Source organism: Macaca nemestrina, chromosome 17 (assembly GCF_043159975.1).
Source record: "Macaca nemestrina isolate mMacNem1 chromosome 17, mMacNem.hap1, whole genome shotgun sequence".
In the NCBI taxonomy this organism is placed as follows: Eukaryota; Metazoa; Chordata; class Mammalia; order Primates; family Cercopithecidae; genus Macaca; species Macaca nemestrina.
This window is the reverse complement of record NC_092141.1, coordinates 8686256-8712083: the sequence shown is the minus strand read 5'-3', so window position 1 is coordinate 8712083 and position 25828 is coordinate 8686256. Positions and strand designations below refer to the sequence as shown.

Below are 25828 nucleotides of genomic sequence, written 5' to 3'. Positions count from 1 at the left end.
ATCCACCCACCTCGGCCTTCAAGTGCTAGGATTACAGGCGTGAGCCACCGCGCCCAGCCTGGGTTTTGTTTTAACTTTTATTTTTTTTCTTTTTTTGGAGGAGGTGGGAGCTTTCCACCAGAAACTGGAAAGCCTGCTAGACAAATTCTAAAAGAGCTGTAACACTTTGTTTTTCATTCTAGTTTGTATGCATATATATTAAGTGTGTGTGTGTGTATATGTATATTATATATGGGGTGGTACATAAGATATTTTGATACAGGCACGCAGTGTGTAATAATCACCTCATATAAAATGTAATCTATCTGCGATCCTGTGTAATAATAGCATGTTTATCATAAACAGTAATGTCAATTACAAAGATCTGCATGTTCTAATAGAAATACATGTAAACTCTATACTCCCACCCAGTTTGATTACGTGCTTCTGCTGTGAAAGGTACACTTGAACTGAGACAGCTCATTTCTCACGACCTGTACTATTTAAATTGTCGTTTTCATGTTCTCTCTCTCTCTCCTCTTTGGCCGAACATGTATATATTTGGATTCAGCTAAATTAAATACACATTTGATGAGTGCTACTACATTATTCATGTTTGCCTGTGTTGCTATTATTCCAAAATGTGAATTTTAATTACTATATATTATTCCATTTAACAAATGTGCCAACATTTAATTACCAAGACCTTTTTGTAGCATGTTCATAGTTATTCAATATTATAAATAACTTATCACTTTATGTCTTTTTATATAAATCGCATCTGTGACAATTTCCTGAAATTGCTGGTTGAAAGGAAAGGCTCATTTTCAAAGCTACGTTTTTGCCATGTTGGCTTCTAGAAGGATTGACCCAGTTTGTACTTTAGCCTCTAGTGGATACAAATGTCTATTTCACATAACTGCATTTCATATTTTTTTAAATATCCCTGGCATTTTGAGAATCAAAAATTAGTATCTAGGCTGAGGCGGATGGATCATGAGGTCAGGAGATCAAGACCATCCTGGCTAACACGGTAAAACCCCGTCTCTACTAAAAAAAGAATCAAAAAATTAGCTGGGCATGGTGGCAGGTGCCTGTAGTCCCAGCTACTTGGGAGGCTGACGCATGAGAATGGTGTGAACCTGGGAGGTGGATATTGCAGTGAGCTGAGATCACGCCACTGCACTCCAGCCTGGGCGAGAGAGCGAGACTCCATCTCAAAAAAAAATAAGTAAATAAAAAATAGTATCTCATCGTAATGCATTCCTGTGCATGATGAATGTGTGGTCAAATCTCGAGAAAGTGGCGAGACTGACTGTGTATTCTTCACAAGGACCTGGAAGAGCAGCTGGACGAGGAGGAAGGGGCTCGGCAAAAGCTGCAGCTGGAAAAGGTGACAGCAGAGGCCAAGATCAAGAAGATGGAAGAGGAGATTCTGCTTCTCGAGGACCAAAATTCCAAGTTTATCAAAGTAAGAGACTGTTCCCACAAAAAGCTGATTTTAGTTATGGAAAATATTTCTATAATATGTTGATACGCTCATTGAAAGTGACCTCAAACAGAAAATTCTCAAGATTTTAAGTTCATTTACTGAATTTTCTCTGTAAATCTCTACTTGTATAGATTTCTAAAGACACAGGCACCACTGAATTTTTAAACCTTACCAAATATCCTGATAATCTTTTAGACTTTTAACGTGTGCATTTTGTGCCTGTTGGTCACTCAGTGATGACTTGTTTCCATCTGTGCAAGCATTAATTCATCCACCATTGGCTGTGGGACTCTGAACACCAGGCAGCTGGGCCAAGCTCCCAGGGTGGGCACCAAGCCGTGTAAGCCTTTCTGCCCCTTTGGAGTACAGTCGTGTGTTGTTTAACGACGAGGACACAATCTGGGAAATGCATCGTGAAGTTATTTTATCCTCGTACAAACATCATAGAGTGTATTGACACAAACTAGACAGTAGAGCCTATTACACACCTAGACTAGACGGTGTGGCCGATTGCTTCTAGGCCGCACACTTGTACGGCATGTTACTGTCCTGAATACTGCAGGCAGTTGGAACACAGTGCTAAGAAGTACTTGTGTATCTAAACGTATCCAAACAAAAGTCCAGTAAAAATATGATAGAAAAAGTACAGTAAAAACGATAGAAAAGATTTAAAATGGCACACCTCTATTGGGCACTCACCATGAACGGAGCTTGCGGGACTGGAAGCTGCTCTGGGTGAGTCAGTGAGTAAGCACTGAGTGAATGTGAAGGCCCAGGACACTGCTGTATGTGACTGCAGACTTTATCAACATGGCACACGGAGGCTGCAGTACATTTATTTTAAAACCAGAATCATTGCACTGTGGTGCTATGACAGCTCCGATGAAGTTTTCAGCTCCACGATCATCTTAGGAGACCGCTGTCGTGTATCTGGTTCATCACTGTCCAGAACATCGTTCTGCAGCACGTGACTGCGTACAGTCTGCTGGGGGAGGCAGTGCCGGTAGTACTTGTTTTCTCTCGAGTCAAAGACAGTTGACCTTTATGAGGAATACAGAACCCCAGTGGTTATTCTGAATGGCTTTTCTGAAGCAGTCCATTTTTCCTGTCCAGGAAAAGAAACTCATGGAAGATCGTATTGCTGAGTGTTCCTCTCAGCTGGCTGAAGAGGAAGAAAAGGCAAAAAACTTGGCCAAAATCAGGAATAAGCAAGAAGTGATGATCTCAGATTTAGAAGGTTAGTGTTTGGGGCCAGAGGAATTGAGGACTAGGACATGCGAGTGTTTAGCTTTTACTGTAATCAGAACATGCAAAAATAAACAATATACATGGTGATTACTAACAATAAGGACCTTCAGTTTGGGTTGACTTATTAAAATTGGTCCCTTGGCTGGGCGCAGTGTCTCTGGCCTGTAATCCTAGCACTTTGGGAGGCTGAGGCAGGAGGATCGCATGAGGCCAGGAGTTTAAGACCAGCCTGGGCAGCATAGTGAGACCCCATCTCTACAAAAAAAATTTACAAATTAGCCTGGCGTAGTGGTGCACATCTGTAGTCCCAGCTACTTGGAAGCTGAGGCAGCAGGATTGCTTGCACCCGGGAGCTCACCATAGTGAGCTGTGATCGTGCCACTGCACTCCAGCCTGGGTGACAGAGGCAGCAGAATTGCTTGCGCCCGGGAGCTCACCATAGTGAGCTGTGATCGTGCCACTGCACTCCAGCCTGGGTGACAGAGGCAGCAGAATTGCTTGTGCCCAGGAGCTTACTGTAGTGAGCGATGATCGTGCCACTGCACTACAGCCTGGGTAACACAGCAAGACCCTGTCTTTAAAAAATAATAAAAAGGGCTCTTAAGGTTATTCTGTGTTGCCTTAGAACGGTGATAAAATGGTTTTCCTTTTCCTTTTTCTTTTTTTTTAAGACAGAGTTTCACTTTTGTTGCCCAGGCTGGAGTGCAGTGGCACAATCTTGGCTCACTGCAACCTCACCTCCCAGGTTCAAGCGATTCTCTTGCCTCAGCCTCCCAAGTAACTGGGATTACAGGCATGCGCCACCACACCTGGCTAATTTTGTGTTTTTAGTAGATATAGGGTTTCACCATGTTGGTCAGGCTGGTCTCAAACTCCTGACCTTAGGTGATCCACCCACCTTGGCCTCTCAAAGTGCTGAGATTACAGACGTGAGCCACCGCGCCAGGCCTGGTTTCCCTTTTTTAACTTTGGTACTGTGGTAAAAGATATTGCCCTTTGGCCGGGCGCGGTGGCTCAAGCCTGTAATCCCAGCACTTTGGGAGGCCGAGACGGGCGGATCACGAGGTCAGGAGATCGAGACCGTCCTGGCTAACACGGTGAAACCCCGTCTCTATTAAGAAATACAAAAAACTAGCCGGGCGAGGTGGCGGGCGCCTGTAGTCCCAGCTACTCGGGAGGCTGAGGCCGGAGAATGGCGTGAACCCGGGAGGCGGAGCTTGCAGTGAGCTGAGATCCGGCCACTGTACTCCAGCCTGGGCGACAGAGCAAGACTCCGTCTCAAAAAAAAAAAAAAAAGATATTGCCCTTTGGTGGTCATGGTCGGGGTTAGGTTGTTTGGGTCCTACAGACCATTGTGTTTAATCTAAAGCTGCATTAAAGTGCCCAGATTTTACCTCACAAAGGGACTGGCCAGTGACATAAAAGCTGGCAGATACAGAGAAGACACTGCTGAGGGTCAAGCCACAGAGTAATATCAGGAAATCCTAGGACATTACAGCTTCTGCAAAAGAAATGAAAAGAGGATGGAAGTTGGAAAGAGCAGCTAGAGACTGGTACCATCACCAGAGGGAGGGAGCTCTGTGCAGGCGCCTGCAGGCAGATGCCCACTCTTTCTTAATGTGTGCGTTTATGACAGGAAGACGACGGGGTTGGCTTTTAAAAAATATTTGGGGTTTTATTTGTTTTAGTATAAACAAAAGAGGGAATGTCCGTATGAAATTACTTTCATAAGCCGGGCACGGTGGCTCATGCCCGTAATCCCAGCACTCTGGGAGGCCGAGGCAGACGGATCACGAGGTCAGGAGATCGAGACCATCCTGGCTAACACAGTGAAACCCCGTCTCTACTAAAAATACAAAAAAATTAGCCGGGCGTGGTGGCGGGCGCCTGTAGTCCCAGCTACTTGGGAGGCTGAGGCAGGAGAATGGCCAGAACCCTGGAGGCAGAGCTTGCAGTGAGCCAAGATCATGCCACTGCACTGCAGCCTGGGTGACAGAGCGAGACTCTGTGTCAAAAGAAAAAAAAAAGAAAAAGAAATTACTTTCATAAACCATTTGTACTAGTATATGGTTCATCTGCTGAGGAAGTACCCGTAAGCACATGTGCTTTTTTCCTCACCTGTTTGATCAGGCTGTGACACTCGGTCTTATCCTCTCAGCACATTGGTTCCTGCTGGAGAACACAAAGGCATAGAGGTTGCTGTGAGGAAATAAATCATTCGGTGAAATAGATCACTAGGGCTAACTGGGGGATCGCTGCAGAATTTTAGAGGGGTGGGTGGAAAAGAGGCCTGGCCCTTGCTGCCCACTCTTCTGTCTCCTCTCTCCCAGTACTCGAGGACGGCAGTTTTCTTGGTTCAGACCAGGGGTTCCCATGGAAAAGGGGATGGGGTGACAGGCAGCTACGATTGCTGCCCCAGCACCTGCCGAGCCACTTTGCAAACCTGGGCACAGCGATGGGTTTGACATGAGAGGATTCTAGGCCCCTTCGGCTCTCACAGTGTGGTCTCACCTCCCATGAAAGGACATCCTTAGGACACTCAACTTCTTCCTTAAAATTCCCTCCTGACACTAATTTATCTCCCCTCCAGATCTCGGTGGGTTTGAAATGACTGAGCAGTTGACATCAGGGCATGACCATGTCATCAGGGCAGTGACATGCTTTTGAATAAAATGGCTTATTTTCAACTTGGCTCAGTCTGAATTTTAGTTTATTCCTGTGGTGAGTCACTCGGTGTGTTGAAGAACTTCTTATGTCTTGCCTTAAAGAACGCTTAAAGAAGGAAGAAAAGACTCGTCAGGAACTGGAAAAGGCCAAAAGAAAACTCGACGGGGAGACGACCGACCTGCAGGACCAGATCGCAGAGCTGCAGGCGCAGATTGACGAGCTCAAGCTGCAGCTGGCCAAGAAGGAGGAGGAGCTGCAGGGCGCGCTGGCCAGGTCTGCGGCCCCTAGCTGTGCTGCACGGGAGCCGGGGGGCTGAGTTTCAGCAAACTGTTATGTTCGGGAGCATCCAAAAACCCTGGGAGAGTGAGATGGGGTCTACTCGCTGTTGGGTGTGACCTGAGAGAGTGGAAAGTCCAGGCGTACAGATTTTGTGTCAGGGCAGCAAGAAAGTCTCATAAACTATCTCAATATTTATATTTAATATTTAATACTTTAAAATGACAAATTATATTATGAAACCCTTGGAAATTCATACCAGCACAAATTATTTCACTATAACAAATGTTTTGGTCTCTGTACATTATAGATTAACTGCAGTATGTTTTATTTATTTATTTATTTTGACATGGCGTCTCACTCTGTCACCCAGGCTGGGGTGCAGTGGTGCAATCTCAGCTCACTGCAAACTCCACTTCCTGGGTTCAAGCAATTCTCATTCTTCAGCCTCCCAACTAGCTGGGATTACACATGTGCACCACCAACTGGCTAATTTTTGTATTTTTAGTAGAGATGGGGTTTCACCATGTTGGTCAGGCTGGTCCCAAACTCCTGACCACAAGTGATCCACCTGCCTTGGCCTCCCAAAGTGCTGGGATTACAGGCGTGAGCTACCACGCCCAGCCTGTAGTATGTTTTAGAACTTGAAGGGAAATCACTTTTCAGAAATTATATTTCTCCACTGAGAGCATGATTCAATAATCAGTTCTAAGCCATTCAGTTTAGAATGCAAATCAGATGTAATATGTCTAATGTTTCATTTCTTTATAAAGAATAACTCTTTGGCTACATGGTTGTAATACTTGGAGTTTATAATGTGTTACAATCAAAATCTTACAAGAAAAATCTCCCTTACCTCAAACATCCCAACTATTCCCAATCAGAAAAATCTTCCAACATTTTAAACCACAGACATAAACAAAAAGATGCCCTATGGAAGAGAGGCACCTGGAGGGTGTGAAGATGAGAGCCTCTTTCTTCCACTGTGTTCTCTGAGCATCCCTGGTTTTGGCTGGGTTCTGGTGTGATGGAGGAGGTCACTCCTTCATAGTTAGAAGCAGATTTTTAACTATAACAGCCTTTGACTTCAGAGTAAATGTTTTCGTATTCTAAGGGCTAAAGTAAGAGTGTCCTACCTTTTAATGGAGAAGCATGGTCGTTTGGAAAGGGGGCTGGGCTGGAATCTAGTTCTGGCTCTGCCATCATTAGCTTTGGGGCCTTCAGCAAGTCCTCTACCCAAGGACCTCCTCCTGCCCTCGCAGGTGCGGAGCATCTGCACCAGCCTCAGGCCCCAGGAGGAGGGATGTGGGACTGGGGTCTCGTGGAGAGGTGCTCAGGGGCTGGGGCTCGCCTGAGAAACAGGCCATCCGGGCGCCGTCTCTGAGTGCTCTTGTGCCCGGGTGTTTTAACAGAGGTGACGATGAAACACTCCATAAGAACAATGCCCTTAAAGTTGTGCGAGAGCTACAAGCCCAAATTGCGGAACTTCAGGAAGACTTTGAATCTGAGAAGGCTTCACGGAACAAGGCCGAAAAGCAGAAAAGGGACTTGAGTGAGGAACTGGAAGCTCTGAAAACAGAGCTGGAGGACACGCTGGACACCACGGCAGCCCAACAGGAACTACGGTGAGTGTGGGAGAGGGAGCAGGGCCCGGGCGCCTGCCAACCTCTCCACCGAGCCCACACAGAGATGCCTGGTGTGCTTGCTGTCTTTGAGAGGTGGTGTGCTTTTCCTCGAGATGGCAGGTGGAACGGTGATTAAATAGTAATGGTTAGAAACAGACCAGCCTATGGGTAGAAACACCTGCGCAGGGTACCCCACTTCAGCAGAGTAACTGCTTTTAGTAGTGTGAGTCCTAGGGTAGACAGCAGACTGAGGGACACAGAGTGAGAGGGTGTGATCAGAAAAGCTGTGGTCAGTGATGGATGTCTAGGGAGGGACAGTGACAGCTACACACAGAGGGGGGCAGTGAAAAGAGATTTATAGATAGATAGGACCAGAGGGAGAAGGGTAAACACAGGAATAGGAGGAGATACCCAGGAGGCCAGGCACTTATGCTGGCAGTGCCAGGTGGTGTGAACGATGTAGGTAACCAGCTGAAAAGGGAAGGGTGCCTTCACAAGGGTGAGAAGAAGGCTGGTGCAGGTACTGGGACAGAGGTGTGCAGTGGGCAGAGGCATATGCAGCAGCATGAGCCAGCAGCCGGGGTGGGCATGAAAAAGGTGACAAGCATAGGTGAACATGGCCAGAGAAGGCTCCCGGGTAGAAAACTGCAGCGTGGCAGCCCGCGAGTCGCAGGAGAGCCCTAGCGGTGAGCCGGTGCGCAGGCCTGGAGGTGCCGGCCCGCTGCTCCCACGGACTCATAGGTGTCGTCACTGTGGAGAGCAGCGTGGGGGGTGTGCCAGCTTGCTGTCCTGGCAGAGGCCGTCTGCTCCCTCCCACACTCACACTGCCAAGTGCCTCAGGGCCACCCCAGGAGTCCCAGCCAGAAGGGAACCCTCGCCGCCTTGGCTGGCTGCAGGCACACCTGCTGGCTCTTCAGGCTGTCAATGATGGAAAGAATAGCCCGTCACCCCGGGGAGCTGCTGGGGCCTGAAATAAAGCAAGAAAGACAGGGAATTATTTATGAACGCAAGTGTGGCCAGAGAGGCCGAACATGACCCAGAGCAACTAGGAGGGAAATGGGTTGTGGTGAAAACCAGTGCATTTCCCCAGAGGACACGGATGTCATCAGCTGGGTCCACCCAGCAGCTGGAAACCTGGGCGCTCGGTCGTGGAAAGAATGACATCGTGGTGTCCACAGGGCAGGCCGGCTCGGTAGAGCAGCGAGACTGAGGTCAGATGGTGGGTGTGGGGAGACTCTCCATGCTGGAGAACAGAGGGGTGCGCCTTGGAATGTTGGCCGTGATCCTGGCCATGAACATGTACGGCTGCGGCAGCCGGACAGAGGTTGCTTGGTTTTTGTCTTCAGTTTTTTCCCAGAGAGGAAAAACCCCATCTGAACCAGGCATGGTTCGAGACTTCCTACCCCACTTTTTTATTTTATTTTATATTTTATTTTTTATTTTTTTGAGACAGAGTTTCGCTCTTATTGCCCAGGCCAGAGTGCGATGGTGCAATCTCGGCTCACTATAACCTCCTCCTCCTGGGTTCAAGCGATTCTCCTGCCTCAGCCTCCTGAGTAGCTGGCATTACAGGTGCCTGCCTCCATGCCTGGCTAATTTGTATTTTTTAGTGGAGACGGGGTTTCTGCATGTTGGTCAGGCTGGTCGCAAACTCCCGACCTCAGGTGATCCACCCGCCTTGGCCTCCCAAAGTGCTGGGATGATAGGCGTGAGCCACCGCGCCCGGCCCTTACCCCACTTTAGCAGAGTAACTGCTTTTCGTAGTGTGAGTCCTAGACTTCTCTTTGATATGTCTGCTTTTTTAAAATCTAGAAACCACTGAACTAGACTTGGCTGAACTCTCCACTCCCAGCTGGGCTTTTGACTGCAATAGAAAATAAGGTTCTGATCATTTTTCCATCCAACCCTTGCAAAAAAATAAATGCGCGTATTTATTAAAACCATGCCTATGCTCAGCTGTAGCACCCACTGATTCTGTTTTGCCTGCAGCTCAGATGTGTCCTCCATTCTTGCTAAGGACCCTTAAGAGAATGCAAACCACCCTCCCTGGGCCCTAGTTCTTTCCATGATTAGTATAAAGTAATAGTCCTCTGTAAATCATCTACTCTTCTGCAGACGCACTGGCATTTTAACTTTCTTGAGGACTTTTGACGAAAGACTAAGAGAAATTGGGTTGTTCAGCCTGGGGAAGAGAAGGTGAAGGTTTCCTTTGACCGTTGGGTTCAAGTAGGGACGAGGAACACACACACACAAAACTATTTTCCCAAAAGACAACGTGCTGCTAGTTGGAGAGATTTCCCTAGAGTCTGATCAATGAAGCACTGGTCGCTAGAGTGAGCTGAAATAATCTCGATGGGAGCCTTGTAGAGGACAGGACCAGACCAGCACGTCTTTGACCTCTGGCTGAGCCAGTGGAACTTGGGGCTGAGCTAGGCTGGACCGCAAAGAATCCTCAGTGATTCCTTCTGGCTGGGCTACATGTGACCATGGAGCTGGCAGCCACCAGGCCCTGTTCTCTTGGCACAGGGATCTCTCAGCCAGCCCCTGCATCTCATGACTCCATGAGAAGCAAGGTGAAGAGAGGGAAAATGTGTCCACATGGGAATCAGTGTGTGAATCACTGTTCTAAGTTGTGACATGTTATAAAGTATAGAGCAAGCTTGCTAGAGATGTGCTTCAGGATTAGTGTGAAGTTGTAGCTAATTCAACAGTGCTAATATAGGTCTTAGCAGGAGCACTGTTTACCTGACTGGCTTCCGTCTTCATCAAGCTCGTGCTTAAACACGGTGCTCAGATTAACAAATTTAGAGTGACTCGCCATGGGGAGTAAGATCTCTTCTAGAAAGTGAATAACTCTGGTTATTCAAGTTACCCTGTATTTGTTACAGCCAATTTTAAAAATATTAGAAAGCCATGGAAAGATACTTAATGCTAATGTGACCTTCATACCGTAAAGTGCAGGTTAGATAAAACCAGTTTATGTCAGAACATTCCAGTTCTATGGCCATGGACCTGCTGTGTTCTCATATCAAACATCAGAGATCCTTTCTGAACCCTTTGAGCTGCCTTTTAATTTTCCTGCCCCTCCAAAAGATAACGCCCTCCTCCCCAACCTCAAGCCATTTTCTAGTAGAGTTTTGGGAGGATGTTAGTTCATCGCGGCTTCTTCATGTGAATGTTAGACTCTTGCTTTGTTACAGTGCAACGTCCTGATTCATTTGGCCTTTGCCACCCCTTCACTTTTGAAAATCTCTGGGAGACTCCCTTTTTCCAGTTTTATTCAATTCTGTTGGGGCTATGTCAGGCAGTTTGGCATCTTGTGTTAACCAATTCCTGACCTCCAGTGAAACCAGACTGCCCAGAACAATTTGAAGACCCCCTAGGGATGTCACCCTGTGTCTTGATAAGTCAGATATGGCAGGGAAGTTGCACTGGTTTTTGTTTTGTTTTGTTTTTTTTGGGGGGGGGTTTTGGGGTTTTTTTTTTTTTAAAGATAGGGTCTCACTCACCCACGCTGGCGTGCAGTGGTACAGTCATAGCTCATTGTAGCCTCAACCTCCCAGGCTCAAGCGATCCACCTTAGCCTCCCAAATTGCCAGGATTACAGGCATGAACCACTACTCAGCTCTCTAGGAGGATTTCTGATACCACAGTAATAGACCTGCCGGCCTACTGGAAATAGCACATCAAATATTTATTAAAGGAATTTATGTAATATTTAAAACAAAAACAGTACTTTTTCAAAAAGAAAATGTGTTTCTAATCAGTCAGCTAATTCTGATCTCTCTTAAAAAATGTCCTTCTCTAGTACAAAACGTGAACAAGAAGTGGCAGAGCTGAAGAAGGCTCTTGAGGAGGAAACTAAGAACCATGAAGCTCAAATCCAGGACATGAGACAAAGACACGCAACAGCCCTGGAGGAGCTCTCAGAGCAGCTGGAACAGGCCAAGCGGGTAAGGGAGACCCTGCCGTGTGCTGTGGCCTGGAGAAAATCCACCAGCAGACCCACTCCCATCCTATCTGCCCGTTCTGTTCAGTCAGGTATTGATTATGCTCCAGCCTCTACACGTCATTGAGTGGGCTGCTGGGTACCCAGTTGCCAAGGCAGGAGCGGCTTTCTGAAAACACAGTGTCTACTTAGGGAAAAAAGCCAGATGCAAATGCACGGATCCAGCCGCCATCTCAAATCACACAGTCCTCCCCAGTGTCTCCTCTCACTAAGTCCTTCTCCCAGTGGCTTCACTCAAAACCCTGAATGATTTGAAAGTCATTCTTCCCTTACTTGTCTGCTGCCAGTAAGTCACAAGTCCCGCCACTGTTCCCCTTCAGGGGTTCCTGACATTCATCTCTCCCTTCTTGTCCTTCCCTGCCTGTGATCTCACCGCAGCCACCAAGCACAGTCTTGCCTTTCATTCATTGTTCCCGCTTCTGTATCTCAGACATAGGCTTTCCGTTCTGCTGAAACTGAATTTCATGTGCCCTGTGACTCATGCCACCCCCCTGTGCAGACTGGCCTCCATGACTTCCCATAATCATCCTTGCCTTTGTGACTTGGTTCTTGCTCCGGTTTCCCCATCTCTCTGTTCTTTGCCTAGCCACATGCCACCTTTTAATTTAGACAATGACAATATTAACATTTACAGAACATTTACATTTGTGTCAGGTACTGTGCTAAGTACCCTACGTGAATTGCCTTCCTTAATCTTGGTTACAACCCTGTGGCACAGTCTCCTATAATTCTCATTTAAAAGACAAGGAAACTGAGGCCCAGCGGTGTTAGGTAATTAAGCCGGGGTCACACAGCTGGTTCGTGGAAAGGCAGCCTGAGGCCAGACAGTCTGGCCCAGATTCCCATGTGAACACCTTACTACACCCAATCGTGTCCCTGAGGCAAGATGTCATTGGAGACACATCCTGTTGTGACCACCCTGCACCAGGGGTGCTTGCTCATGTTAGTACATGTAAAACAGTTTTTACAGTAACAACACTTGTTTTATACAAAGGACAGTGTGAGTGAGTATGCTGCAGACACGACACTTGGCATCGACAAGGATCATTACTTAGCACAGTGAGCCCCTAAGTACCTGCATCTGCTCCTCAGAGCAGTACGTACGCATGTGTTCCTTACACAGAAATCCTCACATTCAGAGAACAGCAAACATTTTCATTCATTCATTCATTCAACAAATGTTGATCACAGGCTTACTGTGTGTTAGGCACAATTCCGCAGACTCAAAAAGCAGTCCTCTGTATGGAGTTTTAGAAAATAATTAGTGAATTATGTTTTCCCTTCCGTCTCCTAGTTCAAAGCAAATCTAGAGAAGAACAAGCAGGGCCTGGAGACAGATAACAAGGAACTGGCGTGTGAGGTGAAGGTCCTGCAGCAGGTCAAGGCCGAGTCTGAGCACAAGAGGAAGAAGCTCGACGCGCAGGTCCAGGAGCTCCATGCCAAGGTCTCCGAAGGCGACAGGCTCAGGGTGGAGCTGGCGGAGAAAGCAAGTAAGCTGCAGGTAAGCCAGAAACCTCCGCTCTACACACATCCCACCGTAGCATGTCCCTAATTTACCATTGTATCCCTCTGTGCAATCAGAGACCCACAGCCAGCGTGCTGTGTAATACCTGACAATTGCTGTCCAGTAAATACATCGAGTCTTAGGTGTCCCTAGTGTCTATTACTTCGATGAAGTTAAATAATTCTTATTTTAAGAAGAAGACAGCATGAATTGGACTTGATCAGTTCCACCTTGAATTGTGTTTATAGTTGCTTGAACAGTTTTAAGCACTTCAGCTTCTCCATTAGTCCAGCAAATAATAGGAACAATGGGCCAAAAAAATTATACTTCACATTGGCAAAGATTTGCAAGAGTTTTATTTTTTTACACTGCTGGTATAAATTAGTGCAACTTTTTTTTTTTTTTTTGAGACAGTCTCGCTGTCGCCCAGGCTGAAGTGCAGTGGCGCAATCTCTGCTCACTGTACCCTCCATCTCCCGGGTTCACCCTATCGTCCTGCCTCAGTCTCCCGAGTAGCTGGGACTACAGGCGCCTGCCACCACGCCCGGCTAATTTTTTGAATTTTTAGTAGAGACAGGGTTTCACCACGTTAGCCAGGATGGTCTCGATCTCCTGACCTCATGATCCGCCCGCCTCAGCCTCCCACAGTGCTGAGATTACAGGCTTGAGCCACTGTGCCCGGCCTAGTGCAACCTTTTCTAAAGGACAGTTTGGCAGTCTTAGATCACGAGCCTTAAAACTGGGAGTATCCTTAGACCCGAAAAATCCACGTCTAGTCATTTATCCTAGGGAATTAACTAAGGATGTATACACAGAGTCAACTTCAAGAATGTTCATTGCAGAAGTGTGTACAAAAGTATAGTCAGCCCTCAGTATCCACTGGGGCATTGAATCTAGGACCTCCTGCAGATACCAAAATCTGCTGATGCTAGAGTCCCTAATAAAAATGGCATAGTATGGGGCCGGGCATGGTAGTTCACACCTGTAATCCCAGCACTTTGGGAGGCCAAGGTGGGCGGATCACCTGAGGTCAGGAGTTTGAGACCAGCCTGGCCAACATGGTGAAACCCCGTCTCTACTAATAAATACAAAAAACTGGCGAGGTGTGGTGTTGCACACCTGTAATCCCAGCTACTCGGGAGGCTGAGGCAGGAGAATTGCTTGAATCCAGGGAGGTGGAGGTTGCGGTGAGCCAAGATCATGCCACTGCACTCCAGCCTGGACAACAGAGCAAGACTCTTATCTCAAAAAAAAAAAAAGGCATAGTATTTGCATGTATGCACATCCTCCCATATACTATAAATCATCTCTAGATCACTTATAATACCTAAGACAATGTAAATGCTTTGTAAAAAGTTGTTAGACTGTATTTTTTAGGAAATAACGACCCAAAACAGTCATGGTTTTAGGAAATCACCCGAAAGAGTCCTGAACTATACATGGTCAGTGCACATGCAGGGGTTTTTTCTGAATTTTTCTTTTTTGTTTTTTTGAGACAGAGTCTTGCCTCTGTCGCCCAGGCTGGAGTGCAGTGGCGCGATCTCAGTTCACTGCAAGCTCTACGTCCCAGGTTCATGCCATTCTCCTGCCTCAGCCTCCCGAGTAGCTGGGACTACAGGCGCCCGCCACCACGCCCGGCTAATTTTTTGCATTTTTAGTAGAGACGGGGTTTCACTGTGTTAGCCAGGATGGTCTCCATCTCCTGACCTCGTGATCCGCCCACCTCGGCCTCCCAAAGTGCTGGGATTACAGGCGTGAGCCACCACGCCTGGCCCTTTTCTGAATATTTTTAATACATGTTTGGTTGAATCCACAGATGGAACCTATGGATAGGAAGGGCTGACTGTGATTGGAAATAACTTTAATGTTTAATACGGACTTCTATGCATCCAGCAAAAACAATATAGTCAATGAGTCCCTATTGGTAAGAAAAGATGTACATCCTATATTGCCACACTGAAAAAGCATTACAGAGCTGTGTTGTGTCAGAGGCCCAAGACCGCATTACAGTACATGATTCTCCAGGGCTCTAGGACTCAGCAGAGAGGCCTGCCCATGGCAGACTGCACTGTGACTGTGCCGCCATCCACCTTCCCTCAGCTGGTGTGATGAGGACAGGCGAGAACCCACAGTGCCCTGCTGCCCCTCTGTGTCCCTCTGCATCCCTCTGCGTCCCTCTGCTTCTTCCCAGCGCCAACGGTCATCAAAAATTATAAAGCATCTTATACCATGAAGATTTGTTTGGAAAATATTTTAGAAATATTAATTGAGAAGGAAAAAATATTATTCATTAAATCTGACCATAAGAAATAGCTTAAATATTCATGATGAATATATAATACCAGTTTTTTAAAACCTTAAAGAACTTCCGGCCGGACGTGGTGGCTGACGCCTGTAATCCCAGCACTTTCGGAGGCCGAAACCCTATCTCTACTAAAGATACAAAAAATTAGCCAGGCGTGGTGGCGCACATCTGTAATCCCAGCCACTCAGGAGGCTTAGGCAGGAGAACTGCTTGAACCCAGGAGGCAGAGATTGCAGTGAGCCAAGATCGTGCCACTGCACTCCAGCCAGGGCGACAGGGCAAGACTCTGTCTCAAAAAAAAAAAAAAAAAACTAACTCTCTTGTATCCCTTTTATAGAAGCCTCAAGCTCTATAAGAATGTGAATTATACTTTCCTCCCAAAGCACGTGGTTAACGCATCTTCATGTGAAAGAGCACCAAAATCAAGCACCTGCTGGCCTTTCAGCCTCCCCACAGAGGATACAGTCACTCTTTCAAAGGCTTTGCTTTAATTTTTGTCTCTTCATGATAAAAATAGAAGAAGGTAGAAAACCAGTTAGGAGACCCCCCGCCGCCCCATCCTTTCCATGGGTAGAGACTATTAAGGTAGCCAGGGAGGCAGGTTCTAGTACCTACTTATTTGAGCTCTGTTTGAAGGCAACAGACTCTTGGTGGTGAGTCTTCCTTAATTGAATGGGTAGTTTCAGGTTCACACTGCCCCCGAGTTCTTCTCTATTTGTGTTCTGTTTAAAAGCTGTGTTTCTAGACCCTTTCTGCTCGCTTACTTTTGAGTTGAATTTAATCTTTTTCTCCTTACAGAATGAGCTAGATAATGTCTCCACCCTTCTGGAAGAAGCAGAGAAGAAGGGGATTAAATTTGCTAAGGATGCAGCTAGTCTTGAGTCTCAACTACAGGATACACAGGTATTCCACGGGGAACAAGGGGTCTTTATAATAACTAACATTTCTGTAGTATTTAAGCTGGTGAAATATGCTGGCCCCAGAGTTGTCTTCTATGTCAGCTCTTACTAGTTTTATGTCATACTTTTATTTGGAGCCAGGCTTGCTACTCAGGATTTCTCCCTGGAAGCTCAGTGTCTTAATGTAGAGCCTCCGGGGTTCCTGTGTCCGGCACGCATGTGGGTGGCCTCGGAGGCAGCTCCACCTGCCATTCACTGCCGCTGCCTGGGCAGTGGTTTACCCAAGCCATGGTCCTGCACACAATGTCTTGCTGGCCATTTTAAATAAGATTGTTTCATTATGGTTGGAATTTCATTGTGCTGACCTGTGAGAAACAGTCCATTTTGTAAAAGGGTGAGTTGAGGCTTGCTTATCAGATGGTTAAGACCTGCACTGCATCATCCGTTAGGGATGTTTTTAAGTCAGCTACAGGTTACTTGAAAATAATGTAGCACTTTATTCTTGGAGTTTTACAGCTTAATTTTGTTAAATTTGCAAACATTTATGAGTGCTTATTTGTCAGGCTTTAGGCTAGGTGCTGGGGATTAAAAAAAATCTCAGGCCGAAAGTGGAATAATTAGGCAGTTGGGGATACATTCATTTTAACTGAAGCATACCCCATGCATGGCAAGGCACGGCCTGGTGAGTGAGACTAGAGGCGGCCAGAGCCAGAGCCCAGGAATTCTGCTCCACACAACTAATGCCTCTGAAGATTTCCCAGTCTGAAAGTAACAGGAAAGACATGTTTGTGCTTACATTTTAGAAGTCAGTCTGGCAGGAAATAAAAAGGAGGGGATGCCTAAGACGGGAGAGGTGATCCCAGCGTGAAGGGCTGAGGGCCTGAACTAAGACGGGGCAGGGGATAGAGAGGAAGGGATTCCAGGCGTGACTGAGGAGATGCAGGGTGTGGTGGGGGATGCAGGAGGGGAGGCCTCAGGGATGCCTGGAGGCTCCAGCCTGGGCCCTTGGGTGGACGGCGCCGCCATTCATTCTTCAGGGATCAGTCTGAAGCAGTGTTGGTGTGAAAAACTTTTACAAAGTTACTGTGTGTGTTTTTCAATCGTCTGTGTGTGTGAATGTCACTGGGTGTTCTCATGCACTGAGGCACTCTATTTTATGACATGAATTCTTTAATACAGGTGTATTTGTTTTGCTGATAAATATAACGGAAGTGTTGCCCTTTTAAAAAAAAAAACACAGGAGCTTCTTCAGGAGGAGACACGCCAGAAACTAAACCTGAGCAGTCGAATCCGGCAGCTGGAAGAGGAGAAGAACAGTCTTCAGGAGCAGCAGGAGGAGGAGGAGGAGGCCAGGAAGAACCTGGAGAAGCAAGTGCTGGCCCTGCAGTCCCAGGTGTGCGTCCTCTTTAGGAAGCCGCGGTGGCCTCGATGTGTGTCTTTAGCAGCTCCTGGCCCTGCTTTGCCGGGCTGTCTCAACTCCATTTGGGACAGTTAATTAGGTTGTACTAAATTAAGCCCATTAAATGGTTTTGCTTTGACCCAGCCACATGCTGGTTATAATGCTGGAAGCCCTTAAAATAAGGACCTAGGACTGTGTCAACGATGTAAAATTTCAATCCAGTTATCATTTTAATAGACTGTTAGCTAAGAAATTAAGTAGTGACCGTCTAAGATTCATTTATTTTAAAATCACAGTATTGATTTTTCTTCTCTCAAAATATTAAAAACAAAAGTTTTCTTCAAATTCAAGAACTAATTGAGTTCTTTTTTTTTTTTTTTTTTTTTGAAACAGAGTCTCACTGTGTCGCCCAGGCTGGAGTGCAGTGGCATGATCTCAGCTCACTGCAACCTCCACCTCCTGGGCTCAAGTGATCCTCCCACCTCAGCTTCCCCAGTAGCTGAGACTACAGACAGGCGATTTTTGTATTTTTAGTAGAGATGAGGTTTCACTATGTTGGCCTGGCTGGTCTCGAACTCCTGACCTCAAGTGATCTGCTCGCCTCGGCCTCCCAAAGTGCTGAGATTACAGGCGTCAGCCACCATGCCCAGCCCCAATTGAGAACATTAATACTTTCTGTTTGTCCTTACACAAAACCTAGTTGGCTGATACCAAGAAGAAAGTAGATGACGACCTGGGAACAATTGAAAGTCTGGAAGAAGCCAAGAAGAAGCTTCTGAAGGACGTGGAGGCCCTGAGCCAACGCCTGGAGGAGAAGGCACTGGCGTATGACAAACTGGAGAAGACCAAGAACCGCCTGCAGCAGGAGCTGGACGACCTCACGGTGGACCTGGACCATCAGCGCCAGGTCGCCTCCAACTTGGAGAAGAAGCAGAAGAAGTTTGACCAGGTGGGTCGGCCACGCGTCGTTTCCTCCTGGCAGGGCTCTTGCTTTTGTTCCTATGGTTTAAAATAATCTTATTTAAAGGCAATTAAATGGGATACATATTTATATCAAAATTGGAAAAAGGGGGAAGCAAAAAAAAAAAAAAAAAAGGAAATACAAGAACACCATAATCTAATGGCAGCACTCTGGCGACACATCAGCCACGCAGTGGAAGAGACAAGCCGATGCCGCTGTTTCGGCTTTTCATGTTCCCCCATCCCCTTGTGCACAGCTGTTAGCAGAAGAGAAGAGCATCTCTGCCCGCTATGCCGAAGAGCGGGACCGGGCCGAAGCCGAGGCCAGAGAGAAAGAAACCAAAGCCCTGTCACTGGCCCGGGCCCTTGAGGAAGCCCTGGAGGCCAAGGAGGAGTTTGAGAGGCAGAACAAGCAGCTCCGAGCAGACATGGAAGACCTCATGAGCTCCAAAGACGACGTGGGGAAGAACGTAAGTCGCTGGTGGGGTCCACACTCCGCATGGGAGAGCATCCCAGGGGCCTGGGCCTTCACACGGGAGCAGGCGGCTCCTTGGGGTGCCTGAAGGACCTGGGAACGTACAGCCCAGCCACGAAGCCGTCTAGGAGTGCTTTGGCCTGTGCGTGAGGAGGGGGTTCAGGTCTTCTGGGACCGTTGTCAGGTTTTCTGCCATCTCCCCCCAGCTCTGGCTGGAGGTGAACGTGTTTCTTCTTCCTTTCACTGCCCTCCCTGCCCCAGCCTACACCCTGGCAGGGGGGACTTTCAACAAAAGGTTTCGTGGTTCTGCCGTCACAGGTAGTTGCCAAACATGCGGTGAGTGGGGACCTGGAGAGGAGGAGGAGCGGGGAATGGCAGCTCCCTCTGACCCGGTTCTTCCCAGGGAGGCCCCACTGTTTTCTTGGAGAGCTTCAGTAGCTTTGGGGGCTTCTCCACAGCTTAGAAGCTTCTGTGGCACAGTTTCTCTTTCCGTTGCATACGTCTTCCACAGGAGCTGCCATGACACTTACTGACCCTACGTCTCTCCCTTAGCGTATGGCGTGTTGAAGATAGCAAAACAAAGCCAGGCCTGGTGTCAAAGGCAAGGTTCCCTGGCTCCTCCACAGGCTTCCATTCTGACCACGGGAAGCCACTTAAGCTTTTGAAGCCTAAGTTTCTTTATCTGCCAGAGGGACATTATACTTGTCCAATTTCATGAAGTTACTGCATCTGCTTTGAAAAGCACAAAGTCCTCTAAAAAGGTAGGGTCTCATTTTCATGGGCTATGGGCCATCTGGCCACATCATACCTCAGCGAAGGTGGCCCCACCTTCCTGCTGGGTCTCCTACAACTTGGCACCCAGGGACTAGCCCCATGGACAAGAAGAGGCCACTGAAAGTAGAAGTGGCCATGGTTACACAGTGAAATGTGGAGAGAGAACGCTACAGTTGATTTCATGTTCGTTTTCTGTAGCATCAGCACTCACACGTTTATCCCACAAACATGTCTTTTGTGCCTACTGAGCACCAGACACTGTGTAGAAATGGGCCTTCCTCCTGTCCTAAGATTCTCCACGCCTGTCCCTGTGAGAACTGCGGTGGTCCTGGACCCCAGAGGGGGTGCACAGCAGCACCAAGGCCTCCCTCCAAAGGCTGCCGCGATAATCAAAGGGCACAGGAGGTGAAGCTCTCAGCACAGTGCTTGGCGCAGAGAACGAGGGAAATGGTGGTGGGGGGATCTTTGTCCAGAGAAAGATCAAGGCCTCTGTACTGTGCCCTGCTTGTTAGGCCGAAGCCACCCGAATAGTCAGCAGTTTCCACATGTGCTTTTCAATACGAATGATCTTTTCTACAGCAAGAAGAGGTGTACTGTCATACTTGCTCCTCACAGACAGCAGGCAAGGGGGTCAGTCAACAGACAGGTTCCCTGACATGGCTGTTTCCTTTGTTCTTTGGCTCACTGAAGAACTCTCAGCTTAGAGGTCATCGGAGGAGGATGACCAGAGAACACGTGTGAACAAAGAAATCTGCACTGTAGTTCTGAGCTGCATACACTGAAATGGAGAATAGCAGCAGCCTTCGGGGGAGAGGGAAGGATGTGTGTGCATGTGGCAGGGGGCCAGCCCAGGGGGACCAAAGTGGCCAGCATGCCACAAGTGGGCCTGTAAAACAGGAAGACTGCTGTTCTTCCCACGTGCCTCCGCCCAGGTCAACTCTTTCCTGATGCTTTGGTGGTTTAGGTTCACGAACTTGAAAAATCCAAACGGGCCCTGGAGCAGCAGGTGGAGGAAATGAGGACCCAGCTGGAGGAGCTGGAAGACGAACTCCAGGCCACGGAAGATGCCAAGCTTCGTCTGGAGGTCAACATGCAGGCCATGAAGGCGCAGTTCGAGAGAGACCTGCAAACCAGGGACGAGCAGAATGAAGAGAAGAAGCGGCTGCTGATCAAACAGGTAGGGCAGAAGGCACAGCCTCCACGACAAGGGGTGCAGGCTCTCAAAGCCCAGCTCTGGGTCAGTATCCTGTTCATTCATGTTAGAACACATCTGAGTAAACACAGAGTAACACAGAGAGTAAAATGAATTTAATTTGGTCATTTGAGAATTTTATTATTTAAATTTTATTGTAATTAGTTTAGGTTTTTCTGTTCCTCAGACAGTATCATTGCTGCTTACACTTATCAATTAGAAAGCCCTCAGTGGACTCCCAGAGGAATCTGTGGTTAGGTTCAAGTTCCTTGTCTTAGAATGTGGGTATAGGAAAGAATTGATGCATCCCAGACACAGTGATTTGGCAGATGTCTGCGGTTCAGATCTCAAGTCCTAATAATTAGATCACTCTTCAAAAGGAAAAAGAGCAGATATTTAAATTTGTCATTTTATAAAGTTGTTATCCATGTATAAACTGTATACTTTTCTGAATGTATATTAGACACTTTTCTGCATGTATGTTAAATTTATAGTCTAAAACTTTAAATATGAATTGTGGATATTTTGCCAGTCCCTTCCAGTTCATGGCAATAAGTCTTGGATTTGGCGGGGGTGGGGGTGTGTGTGTTTTGAGACGGAGTCTCGCTCTGTCACCCAGGCTGGAGTGCAGTGGCACGATCTTGGCTCACTGCAACCTCTGCCTCCCAGGTTGAAGTGATTCTTCTGTCTCGGCCTCCCAAGTAGCTGGGACTACAGGCACACGCCATCATGTGCGGCTAATTTTTGTATTGTTAGTAGAGACGGGGTTTCATCGTGTTGGCCAGGCTGGTCTCAAACTCCTGGACTCAGGTGATCTGCCCATCTTGGCCTCCCAAAGTGCTGGGATTACAGGCATGAGCCACCATGCCCGGCCAGATGTGGGATATATTTAATTTTGCTTTATTATTTTCACTCCACTAATTATTGGTCATTTATTGCTGGATAACAAATTACCCCAAACTTAACAAATTATTGCAAACTGTGACAACATTTATGTCACAGTTTCTGTGTGTGAGGAATTGGGAAGCGATTGAGTCAGTGGTTCTGGTACAGTCAGGACCTTGGCCCTGGCTGCATCATCTGAAGGCCTGACCGGGGCTGGAGGAGCCGTGCCAAGCTGGCTCACACATGTGGTGTCAGCAGGAGGCCTCGGCAGCTTGCTACATGGGCCTCCTGAGTGTCCTGGAGGAGCTTCACGAGAGAGAGATCCAAAAGAAAGCAAGCAAGGAGGAAGCTTCCAGGCCTTTTATGACCTAATTTCCGAAGTCTCATGTGATCACTTTTTTATTCTGTTTGTCAGAAGCGAGTCACCAAGTCTGGCCCACATTCAAAAGGAGATTATGCTCCAACTCTTTAAGGTGGGGAGTATTAAAGAATTTGTAGACATTTTTTTAAACCACCACACTTTGAAATTCATGTTAAGTGGCTCTACATTAGGTGCCTCCTGCTATCCTGTGCCTTGAGGTACAGCCCCAGGTCTCTGCAGAATACAGCAAGTAGATGACGAGCGCCTCTGCATTATGCGGGAGCAGCTGCCCTGCTCCTCGTCTCCCATGCCAACCCCTGCAGAGGAGCAGCAGCAGCGGCCCTGTTTCTCCCCTTTGGAGAGGACCAGTGGAGCCACCACTTGTCAAGCCTTGGTGCCTCCATACCAGCTCCCACACCACCCATCATCCTCTTAGCAGGAAGCGGAAGCTCTGTGAAGGCAGGGACCTTTCCTTGCTCACCTGAGCCTCCAGCTGCTAGAACACTACCTAGGGCATAGGTATTTATTAAGGTATTTATGACCTATACCTTAATAAATACATGACAAAGCAGTTATTTGTGGCTAAATAAGTGGACAAAGCAGGACAGGTTGAGGAGGCCAAGTCAAGGCAGTGACACACGGTCCCTGTGGACTCGGGCTGATAAGGTTTGGAGCTCAGCAGCTTCATGTCTGGTCCCCGTCATTGGTGACGGAGGCGTTGGAATTTGGTTTAAGGACTCCAGAGCACCTACTTCTGAGCATCCCTCAGACAGTGTGAGCGTAGTGCCCCATCCCCACTGCGCACTAGGAGGCTCACTGAGCGAAGAGTGCCGCAGAGTGAGTGAGTGGCTGACAGGTGTGTCCCCCTCAGTTTCCTGCCCACATCTTACTCATCCTCACGCTCCCATCTGTCTGCTCCAGAGCTGGCCTTCATTTCGTCCCTCCTCCATTGGACAGCTTTGACTGCTCCCCCCTTCCTGCTTATCAAAGGCAGTTTCTGTGTGGTTCTGGCACCCTTGTAACTTGGCCATGCCCCACGTCCTCACAGCTCTAGGAAACAGGCGTGCCCGCTTAGTCCTCTGCACCTCTTAGCAACCATCCCATGCCCACTCTGTGCCTACTCCAGCCTTTATTACATGGTTACCGCATTTGTCTCGGGTCTTTCCATCTTGGCTTCATCTACACTCTGAGCTCAGGTCCCTGACTGCCTTCTCATGCCCTCGCAGCAGTCAGTGGGATGGTTTGTATTAGGTGGTGGTGTTTAAAGACCCCTTTGAACACAATTCAGCTACTGTGGTTTTCTGTTGATAGTAACTGTTTGGTAACAGAGACCTCTACAGAGTAACAGAAGGTCACACTCACCCGAGTCACCAGAGCCCCCACTTGAGAACAGGCTGCCTGCTCTGTGAGCAGAAAGTTGGAGTTAACCCAGCATAACCCAATGCTGTCCATTAGGTGCGGGAGCTCGAGGCGGAGCTGGATGACGAGAGGAAACAGCGGGCGCTTGCTGTGGCTTCAAAGAAAAAGATGGAGATAGACCTGAAGGACCTCGAAGCCCAAATCGAGGCCGCGAACAAAGCTCGGGATGAGGTGATTAAGCAGCTCCGCAAGCTCCAGGTAGGTGCCACCGCCCATGGAGTCTCTGGATGGCATCACGTGGTCCCACTGAGATCCAGCACCACGTGACCTGTGTGGCTTCTACAGAGTCCAGCAGTGAAGCTGGCGGGGACAGCACTGCAGTACCACCCGGGGGCCACAGCACCACTGTCACCCACCCTAGGGGCATAGCACTGTGTCAGCGCAGCCAGGGGCGGGGCAGCAGGCCATGAAGACGCTGCTTGTGTGTCCGCTGTGTCCACGGGAGATACTTGAATGCACTTAGCAACACAGCTGGGGTGGAGGAACCACGCGGGGTTCCTGTGGCCCTGAGAGCCTGTGGCGATGCTTAAAACCCACCCTTCCTCACCTCAAGAGGAGGGTCATGTCGACCCAGGCCCTTAGTGCTGTAGCTTTTGTGATCTTTTTGGTCTGTTTTTAATCATCACTTTTTCTACCCAGATGATGGGCCAGTTTTTACTACCACAATGACAAGAGGTGATCTCTGCAAGAGTTCACAGTGTGAGCAGGCAGGCAGTGGCCTCACCCATAGTACAGATGGGAGCTACTTCTCAGGGGAGCCACTCCGTTATGACGAGAACTTTTCCTTTGACCTTGTTGACACCACATCTTGAAAATTTATTTTAACAAAATATAAAGAAGAAATGTTTATGTACAAAGATCTTTAGCTGAAGTGTTATTATTTAGGAGAAGTGGAAACCCCCTAAATGTCAATGGACTGCTAACCATCTAAGTGATGGGGTGTGTGGGGAACAATGGCCGGAATTAAATGAATAGAGGAAAATACAGTGTAGGGTGGTTTAGCTTGTAACTCTACACACATGTGTGTATACATTTTCACATACAGACATGCAGGCAGACATACTTACCTAGAAACAAGTTTGGAAAGAAAGTCATCTCTGGATAATAGGTTGGTAGGAACTTGTTTTCATATACTTTTTTTTGGAAGCTAAATATAAAGGTTTTTTTGTTTTTTTTTTTTTAAGAGATAGAGTCTCACTCTGCCATCCAGGTGGGAGTACAGTGGTGCAGTCATGGCTCACTGCAGCCTGGGCTCAAGATTTTTATTAGCTAATTACAAAAGTTATTAAGCTAATTAATTACAAAGAATATAAATTATAATACTGTGATTTTATTTAACAGCTTTATTGAAATATAGCTTACATACCATACAATTCACCAATTTAGCATTTTCAATGTTTTTTAGTTTATTCGTAGACTTATTCAGCCACCACCACTATCAAATTTGGGGCATTTTGGTCCCTCCTAAAAATCCTCTACCCTGGCCAGGCACGGTGGCTCAAGCCTGTAATCCCAGCACTTTGGGAGGCTGAGAAGGGCGGATCACGAGGTCAGGAGATCGAGACCATCCTGGCTAACATGGTGAAACCCCGTCTCTACTAAAAAATACAAAAAACTAGCCGGGCGAGGTGGCGGGCGCCTGTAGTCCCAGCTACTCGGGAGGCTGAGGCAGGAGAATGGCGTAAACCCGGGAGGCAGAGCTTGCAGTGAGCTGAGATCCGGCCACTGCACTCCAGCCTGGGCGACAGAGCGAGACTCCGTCTCAAAAAAAAAAAAAAAAAATCCTCTACCCATTAGCTGTCATTCCCCATTCCCTGTATCCCTGCTGCATTCTGCATTAATCAACTACTAATCTTTCAGTCTATAGATTTGCCTTTGTTTCATATTTCATATCAGTGGAATCATACAATATGTGGCTTTTTGTGACTGGTTTTCCACTTAGCATAATGTTTTCAAAGTTCATCCATGTAGCAGCATGAATAAGTACCGCACTCCTTTTTATTACTGAGACTCTACTGTGTGGATACATCTACCACATTTTATTTATCTATCCCTGAGTTGGACATTTGGGTGTTTCCAGTTTTTGACTTCTGAATAATGCCTCTATGAACATTCATATGCATTTGTGTGGACATGTGCTTTCAGTTTTCTCAGAAATATACCTAGGAGTGGAACTGATCTGGGGTAAATGCTACCTCTGTGTTTAACTTTGAGGAACTGCCAAACTGTTTCCCACAGTGACTGCAGTTTTACATTCCCACCAGCTATCTGTGAGGGTTCAAATTTCTCCACATCTTGTCAACACTTGTTATTGTCCATCTTTTGATTGTAACCATCTTAGTGGGTGTGAAGTGACATT

General features: G+C 47.4%; 1 protein-coding gene and 1 non-coding gene across 12 annotated transcripts in view; one reads left to right on the top strand and one right to left on the bottom strand.

The window, feature by feature from the left end:
* Nucleotides 1-25828, top strand: part of LOC105474109 (myosin heavy chain 10) — a 153887-nt gene that overhangs the window by 116719 nt on the left and 11340 nt on the right. For all 11 annotated transcript variants that reach the window (XM_011728488.3, XM_011728500.3, XM_011728518.3 and 8 more), the window contains 12 exons: nucleotides 1313-1450; nucleotides 2585-2708; nucleotides 5488-5659; nucleotides 7075-7287; nucleotides 11096-11240; nucleotides 12591-12797; nucleotides 15904-16008; nucleotides 17245-17397; nucleotides 18104-18352; nucleotides 18621-18833; nucleotides 20577-20789; nucleotides 23506-23667. In XM_011728488.3, the coding sequence (XP_011726790.1) occupies nucleotides 1313-1450; nucleotides 2585-2708; nucleotides 5488-5659; nucleotides 7075-7287; nucleotides 11096-11240; nucleotides 12591-12797; nucleotides 15904-16008; nucleotides 17245-17397; nucleotides 18104-18352; nucleotides 18621-18833; nucleotides 20577-20789; nucleotides 23506-23667 (2094 nt within the window). The remainder of the gene's footprint in view (nucleotides 1-1312; nucleotides 1451-2584; nucleotides 2709-5487; nucleotides 5660-7074; nucleotides 7288-11095; nucleotides 11241-12590; nucleotides 12798-15903; nucleotides 16009-17244; nucleotides 17398-18103; nucleotides 18353-18620; nucleotides 18834-20576; nucleotides 20790-23505; nucleotides 23668-25828) is intronic.
* On the bottom strand, nucleotides 106-167 carry LOC112425352 (U7 small nuclear RNA). Its single transcript, XR_003016413.2, has one exon. It is a non-coding gene; the product is annotated as a U7 small nuclear RNA (small nuclear RNA).